At 41.4% G+C, this 8,584-nt stretch overlaps 1 protein-coding gene across 1 annotated transcript; it reads left to right on the forward strand.

Annotated features, from left to right (window-relative positions):
- The first annotated feature begins 370 nt into the window (after positions 1-370).
- On the forward strand, positions 371-2,899 carry LOC108558672 (insulin-like growth factor-binding protein complex acid labile subunit). Its single transcript, XM_017915659.1, has one exon. It carries the CDS (start codon positions 496-498, stop codon positions 2,641-2,643), a length of 2,148 nt encoding a protein of 715 aa, XP_017771148.1. The 5' UTR covers positions 371-495; the 3' UTR covers positions 2,644-2,899.
- The last annotated feature ends 5,685 nt before the right edge of the window (positions 2,900-8,584 follow it).

Consider the following 8,584-nt stretch of genomic DNA (forward strand, 5'->3'; position numbering starts at 1 on the left):
ATGTGCACTAAATATTTGAACAAGATTCCGTTTCGTCCTTTTCGCATCTTTTTCCGTTATTTATTTATGTATGCCTCGCAAAAGTTTCATGGACGGACGAGGTCGCGCGGCGCGCTTTTATGGAGCGGAAATATTTAAAAAGAAGCAGAGGCAAAATTCAGTAAAACGCAAACAAACTCTTGTTTCTTCTACTACTTCTTCTCCGACGTTCTCTCGTCTGCTCCTCATCCTCTCCCATGGAGCGCATATTAATATTTGCGTTCTGCACGAGGAGGAAAAAGCTATAAAGAAAATATCATTCGGATGGCACGAGCTTTGACAGGCGCAGGCGGCAGCAGCGGTGGCGGCTGCTAGAGAGTAGAGGCGGCAGCGCTCCGGTAGTGTGCAACGAGCACCGATGGCAGACGGCCGTTCTTAGACTTGAACCAGCGATGTGTGCCAGTTGTGGTGCGCGTAGTAAGTGGTCGAAGTCCGATTGAAGAAGCATGCGAACAGATGATGATGATGCTGCTAGTCCTCCAGTCGCTCCTGATCATGGTGTCAACGGTGCGGGCAGGCGATTATTGCCCGGAAGTGTGCGTGTGTCGCAACGAGGCGGCCGCATGTCGCACCGCCGGAGGAAATCTGACGGACTTCCGGTTGCCGGAAGGCACCGAGTCTCTGGAGCTGTCCGGAGATGTCGGAGACGATCTTCTGGACCTTCTGGATGAGATGGCGCAGTGGCCGGATCTGGTTTACTTGACTTTGAACGAAGTTTCGGATCTTCCGGACCTCTCGAACTACAGCATGTGCGGGCCGGATAGCCTCAGGTCCTTGGTTATAGCCGGGTGTCGCGTCGATTCCCTGCCTCGGCAATTCAATCTGAGCGGTTTGTTGACTTTGCAAGTGGTTGATGATGGGTTGAGAGTGATCGGAAGCGAGCAGTTCAGGACACTGGAAACTTTGGAGATGTTGAATCTAAGTGCGAACGCGATCGCGGTTATCGAGGGGGACGCTTTCGTCGGGTTAAACTCCTTGAGAAACTTGGATCTATCGCAGAACAAACTAAGCGAATTGGCAGATACAGTGCTGATTCCGTTAAACACTCTGCAGTACTTGAATCTAAGCAACAATCGGCTGGAGGTTTTGAACGAAGCCTGCTTCAGCAGTCTCGTCTATCTGCAGCAGCTAGACGTGTCTTGGAATCGACTATCCAAAGTAGCACCTGGTACTTTGGAACTTCCAAGCTTGGCGAGATTACTTCTAGCTGGAAACCCGAAACTGGGTGGAGGATCTCGTGAACCCGTTTTATTCGTGGGAACGGGCAGACGTTTGCAGACAGTGGATGCGTCACGAATTGGACTCAAACAAGTGCCGGCCGCCCTGACGCATTCCATACGCACTTTGAGGCTCGCCGGAAATTCCATTCCGAGCGTGAGCTGCGGCGATTTGGACTCGTATCCTTTGCTGCAACTTCTAGATTTCACTGCGAATGAACTTGCTGACATCGAGGAGGACGCTTTGGGAAGATTAGAATCGCTGACGGTTCTCTATTTGGCTGACAATAAGCTTCGCGCGATTCCTCACAGTTTACCGGAGAAGCTGCAGGTTCTGCATCTGGAACGCAATCAGATCGAGAGCATCAAGACGATAGATCTTCAAGGACTCTCGCACCTAAGCACTCTTCTGCTGCCAGGCAACAAGATTTCCTCCATAATGGAAACGGCGTTCTCGCAATTATCTTCGTTAAGCAGTCTGGATCTATCGCGGAATCCCATTACAAAATTACCCACTGGTATTTTAGCAGGACCGACCCAGTTGCGGGTTCTAAGACTGGCCGGGTTGAATGTAGTTTCGCCTGCTAAAGAATTGGAGTTTCCTCTACCAACTCCGGAGCATCTCATCACTCTGGATCTATCCAAGAGTCCGGGACTGGCGCGGCAGATGCTCGCGGATACCGCCGCCTTGGCGGCTTCCAGGGAATTGCAGGAGCTGAACATTGCGGACTCGGATTTAATATACGTGCGTTCCGATCTCTTGCATTTCCTTCCGCAGTTGCGAATGGTGCATCTGCATGATAATCCCCTCAACTGCAGCGGATTGGAATGGCTTGCGGAGTGGATGCGGAAGCAGGACGAGCCGGAATACAGGCGAGTATCGTGCGCATCTCCCGCCGACCTCAGAGGAACCCTTCTTGTGGATCTGCAGAGTATCGAACCAGAAACCACGACCATCCACCATGAAACTACCAGAGATGCAGTAGATGTCAACATCAACGTTACAGCCGCCACGGTTGCGGTCGTGCCGCTGCAGGGAGGAAACAAAGGCGCCGATAATAATTTGCCAGACAATAAAGTAGCGACGACAAAGGAGCCCATGAATACATTACGGGAAGCCGAAAAGGCGAACGAGAGTAATTTATTCATGGAAAACTGGAAGCGCGGCAACGTGACCGAAGCGACGGCGGAGATGTCCATGTACAACGGGAGCGACTCCAAGAACGCTCTCGCACATCCCAGCATGCTCATCCTCGTCGCAGGAGTGCTGCTGGCTGCAGCGATCCTCATAGTCTTCACGGCGAGGATAACCTACAGGAAGCACCGGCTGACCCACGACGAAGACATCGAGGTGAGCAGTCTGCCTAGCGTCACCGAGCTCTGGTGACATCTAAGGGACTTCGACGATGAACGCGTCGTCCTCTACGACACCATGACTTAGGAATACAAGTGCTTGTGATACATGTGACATAATTCGGACGAAACTTTCCTTTTGTACTTTATACTGAAATCCCAAAAAAAAAGAGAAACTCTGAAACTCCAAAAGAGGGCAAAAGTGGACGGACAGCCACAACATGCTCATCCCTTTTTTTTTTGTCTAGAATTCTAAGAAAACAAATTATAAATATATATATATTTAAATAAAAATAAATGAGAAATATATCCGTAAGAAAAATTTAAATAAATATAAATATTGAGGAAAAAAAAATTGTAAGTTTTGCTACTACTATAATTGTATATAAATGTCATATATTTATATTTACTTGTCCCCAACAACAACCACCACCCCCAGGAACAACAACCACAGACTACTACAAAAAAAAATAAGTAAAAGTATTGTTCATTGTGTTTTGTGATAGTCATTAAGATTCAAACAGGAAAAAAAAGAAGAAAAATTAATGAATAAAAAGAGTCATAGAGAGTACAGTATGCTTTTCATTACCATTTCCTTCACAATATTAGCTTAAGTCCTACAATCTTAGAAAATACAGCTAAATATTTTTTTTAGTAAACTGTTGTACACAAATAGCTTTGGTATAAATATTATAGCCTAATTTAAGAGAATGGTACAAAGCTTGATTAAATCATCTGCTTTATTTTATTTATTATTACTTTATGTAATAATAAATAAAATCTATATTTCTATTTTAGTTATCTCAATAATTATGTAATAAAAGATGTCAACTTTTTTTTTTATAATAATAATATTAAATATTTTTGTCGATATTCTGAAACTTTAAATTAAAAACTTATCATGTAGAAACATTGATGGTTTCGTCGAAGTAATATTTAACAACTATGTGCTACATTGAAAAGATAGCAATTCAAGTTGCAGAATCTGCAATCTCGTCTCGTCAATAAAAATTGTGAATCAACTTGCTTCACGCATCTCGATGAGACCAATAAAGATGTTTATGGATATTATTCCCTCTTTGTATGTGTGTATATATACGAAGACGCAGCGAGGCCGCATAATGGTGCTTCTTCTCCGCAGAACCCGGCCGCATAAATTCCTTTTCTGTTATGCAAGCAAGATACAGGCAATCTAATAGGGAATAATAAATAGGGTTTTGCTGTGTGCGCGCCTCGCGTTATTACCATCTGAATATTTCATTCGCGTTCCGCTCCGACATTAGTGCAAGTTAATCATTTTTAATTCACGACGTCGGGGGCGGCATGAGACGCAGATTGAATTCAAGTGAGGGAAAGAGAGAGAGAGAGAGATGATTCCCCTTTGTACCAAAGGTATACGTATACATGCGTGTATATGTGTGTAAACAGGGTTTAATTTTCAATTGGACCTCGGGCACGTAAATAATTCAGTAAGCGGGGGCCAATTCATTGTTTCGCGACTAGAAAGGGAGAGAGACGGCTAGCATTATTTTTCGGTTTTAAGAATTAAAAATTGAATAAAACATTGCGACGCGCGTTCCGGTCTCGAGACACCTAAATAATTGCGCAACTCTCATTCAATAAGGACTCCCAATTCGTACTCCTTTAGGACGCTTTTCAGAAACAGTCGACAAAACAAGCTCCGCAAAACGCAAATACCTTTTATTGCGTAACAAGGCTGGTAAATAACAAATAAGAAGGAGAAGAAAAATCCGAGATAAGTAAATAAGTACAGGTAAGCAGAGTGAAATGCAAATATCTCGAAAAGCCGCAACAAACGAAGGGACCGAAATGAACGAAGTGAAAAAAAAATATAAATAGGAACGGAGGGAAAACATTTTGATGGAATTACTTTTATAATTGGATGATCCAGTGGTTTGTGCAAAAAAAAATATATAATATAATGTTTGTACGCGTACGTTGATGTGAAGGGCAGAAGGAGTAAAATTAAATTTCACAAAAGGGCGCTTATCGCAGTTTTCTTCTTGCGAACGGAATAGAAACGTCAGTCGGGCGGGTAATGAATAACCAATAGGTACAATGCTATCAGTGTGAATAATTCAACGGACAACTATTGATCAAAAAAGCTTTTAGAAGAACTTTGTGGGGAAATAACAGGAAAGAAAAAATGAGACCGATCTAATTACATATTTAAAAATCCATAGTTTTCAATTCGATTTATCTAACTTCCATTCGAAGACAATTATTCAAAAGTTCTTCATACGAACTCTTCTAATCCACAATAGACTTAATTTAAAATTATAATTTGAGCTATTTTTAAAAGTAATTATAAAGTTCACCATAAGGAAGATAATACACGAGAATCTTCAAATATTAACACCATTTCGAACATCATAATGTTAAATAATTTAAATAAGTTAACAGAGAAAATTTTCAGTGTTAGATTTGATTTTGAAGAATGAATTATCAAATCACTTTCAACATTAGAAAATAAAATTATAGAAGGAATAGTTCAAATGGATGGGTCGATTGTTAAATGAAAATGTAAACTTTAAATCCTACTGCATGAATATGTACATTTCCATTTATCTGCTTGGAATGAGAGCAATTTTTGCACGTCTATTAAATGCCATCAGCAGGATTCATTTTGATGCATCGTTGCATGCAATGTATCGGCATTTCCTCCCTCGGCGTGATCTAATTTTAGTAGCGCGGTAAGTGAGAAGTGATTGACTCGGTTAATTGAATCCACACACGTACTAAACCCGTGTAATGAGGCGAGACGTTAACGAATTTGATGGACGGCCAACACCGAAAAGACATTATTTAGCATGCAATTGAATGCGTGCACAACGCGAGGATGATTATTGGTAGGTCGAAGTTGCCGCTGCAGCTATTAATCCTTTATTTATACGTGCGAGTCAAATTTCGCGGGCGAGTTGAAAAACGATCGTAAAATCGAGCTTTATTTTCGTTCTTCCTTTCGTAACTAAGCTCGCGCGATAAATTATATCCGGAGTGTCTACTATTTTATATACACACTCACCCGCACACATACAGAGAAAGAAAGAGAGGGATGAGGATTGGGATGGAAGAGGGACTCTGCACAATAGAAGGACGGTCGCCAGGAAATATTGGCAACGTTAAAAAGTTTTTTGAAAAGCTCATATATGGAGCGGGGATGGAATGGCTGTACTTTTAAACTTTTACGACTTTTTGATCCCTTAACATTCAAAATACTCGCGCCGCCGTCTCTTCCTTCTCCAACTCATCCTCCTTCTTCCTTCCACGGTCGGCGGAAAGAAGTAAAAAATGTTGAGAGAAGTAGGAAAGAAGGGATAAATCGCGCTCTCGACTTTACTTTCCTCCCCCCAAGTGGCTGAATAAAACTAGGCGCTTTTTTCTTCTCTCTTTCGCTACTGCTGTTGTTGTTGTTTGCTGCTCGACGTTTCTGAATACGCTTAAAGCGGGAGGACGGCTTTAATTCTGACGAGGGATGGTTTCATAATTGGAGCACGGAGCGGTGCGTCAGCGGGTTTTCTTCTCTATGATGCAGGTGCGTCGGATTGGGATCTCGCATTGCGGGCACGTACATTCTGCAAGGGTGGTATCCATCTATAGCCTAACCTTCCCACATCCCCGAGAAAAGCGGTCGCAGACATACGCGTGACCCAGGCGAGATTAACATGTCCGATCCGCCATACGTTTATGGATTCGAACACCTCCGTTTCCAGCCTCAAATGTCTTTATTGCTCAATCTTGCAACATATTTTCGTACTCCACATTCACATGTACAGAATATCTACTTCAGTATTATCACTAAACAGTTATTCTTAAATTCTTTATAGTCTTATTTATACAATAATATTGTATCACTACTGCATCTGAATATATGTCTTGAGTGTACTGAAATGACAAGTCGCCAAGATTGCCTTTATTTCCGGAGATTAAAATATCATATCCCTCCCTCTCTTTAATTTCCTTTCAATTTATTCCTACAAGTCCTTTTGCCCATCCTCAAAACAGGCCAAGCCTCGGAAACTACCGCAAAAACAAAGAAAAACAACAACAGCAGAAAAAAAATTGTGGCGCAGCAGAAAGATAAGATGCGTGCCTGCGACGCCATTATTTCCGTTTTCCTGCCAGGATTGACGTGCCAGACGACGACGAAGATGATGATGATGATGGTTTCAAAGGAGCTTCTGCTCGGCATTACGCGACGGCTTTCTTCCCGACGTCCTGGAAAATTCGAAACGAATCTCGACGTGTCAAAAAATTGGACCGGAGAGGGGACGAACTGCGAGATAGCTGAAGAATAAGCCCAAGAAGACGAGGAAAAAAAATCGTGGATGTGTAGGAAGGTGGAGGAGGAGGAGAAATAAGAACCGGGGAAAGCTAGAAAATCCGCCGTGGAAATTGAATGGGGCCCCCTTGGATTCTCGATTGGCGTAGATTTGTTTCCATTACTTTCGCGCCTCCTCCTCCTCTTCGCCACTCGGAATTTGGTAAAGAGGGGAGTAGAAGAGTAGTCTTATTTCGTGATCAGAAGTTGATGAATATTAATCTGCAAAGGGTTTTTAGCAGATTTAAATCGCAAATTTGCATGATTCAAAAGCGAATTACATGATTCTATATTTTATGACAGATTTCTTCCAAAATTATTTTAATTTACAAGAAACATAGAATAAGTTATAAATCTTAGGACACAAAAACCTATTGAAAATTTCTTTAAAGAAATAGTACAACAGTTGATCATATTTCACCTTTAAAATTGCCTATTTAAAAATATAATAATAGGAATTTTCTATTGGTATAGAAACAGTATTGCATGGATACACAACACCTGCATCCAAAACTGACGCAGAGTTAAAGCCTTTTTGTAAAATTCGCATTTGGGAACGTTGCAAATTGCTTTTCGATTAGACAATGGCTGGTGGAAAAAAAATACTGTCGTGCACACATTGGAAAGACAATGAAGCGAACGCCATTAGCGAATTTTATTTGACTCTGAATAATTTCGCAGGCGTTTCCGGAATTAAAGCGCGGCTCCAATTTGCATGTGACTAGCTAGCGTCAGCCCGGAAACAAAGAGGGACAGAACACATTCACTAGTATGTCTATATATATATATAGAGAGAGAGATAGATAGAATGCAGCTAGTGTCAGAGAGAAAGAGCGAGAGAGACGGAGATGAGGGTAAATAAAAGTGCATTTTGCTATACACTAATTACAAATAAATTTCGTGCGAATTAAGCGCGAAATTTATGCAGACCGCATCGCAGCACTTTTACCCACCGACAAAAAGCAGAGACAGAAACGAATACATACCAAAAAAAATCTAAAGAGAACAACTGAAGAACTAATTGCAATTCCTCTTTTTTACCTAGAATTTTATATAATATATTTGAGTAAAGCTAAATGATATTAATTCAGCTTTAATATAATAACAACTGAAGTTGAAAAATTAGTGTTTATACACATAATCTCTGTAAAACTTTCTATAAATTTATGAACAAATCAGAAGGAGTGCATCTTCTGATATAACAATCATTACGTGATACTAGTTAATAACCAAGCTATGGTATTTTATCTCATTTTGGAAATTTGTTTTTAACTCTACTTGGTCCATTTATTTCCTTCGGTTAGAAAGATGTGAACTCGTGTGAGTTCAGAGTCCCCTCCATATCAAAGTTATCGAAGCAATATTTCTCTGTAAACATTATGATGAAGGATATAACGTAAATATGAAGAGATTTTTCTTTCCCCTCGAAGCAGCGAAAGAAGAAAAAAAAGTTTAAAATGGCAAGAATATAGTGTATGGAGAGAGTGAGCGTTTGATCCGTTGAAATATATTAGCTAAATGGGCGATATAAAGTGGGGAATTCCCGCTGAGTCTCTGATGGGGGAATGGCCCAAGACGCATCGAGCGACACAACCCTCCAGCAGCATTCAATGGGATATTTATGTATGAAGAC

This window comes from Nicrophorus vespilloides, unplaced genomic scaffold, assembly GCF_001412225.1.
Source record: "Nicrophorus vespilloides isolate i.1.1-1 unplaced genomic scaffold, Nicve_v1.0, whole genome shotgun sequence".
NCBI classification, from domain to species: Eukaryota; Metazoa; Arthropoda; class Insecta; order Coleoptera; family Silphidae; genus Nicrophorus; species Nicrophorus vespilloides.

Coding starts and splice junctions, on each gene's coding strand:
- LOC108558672 (XM_017915659.1), top strand. CDS start 496: ATGATGATGATGCTGCTAGTCCTCCAGTCGCTCCTGATCATGGTGTCA.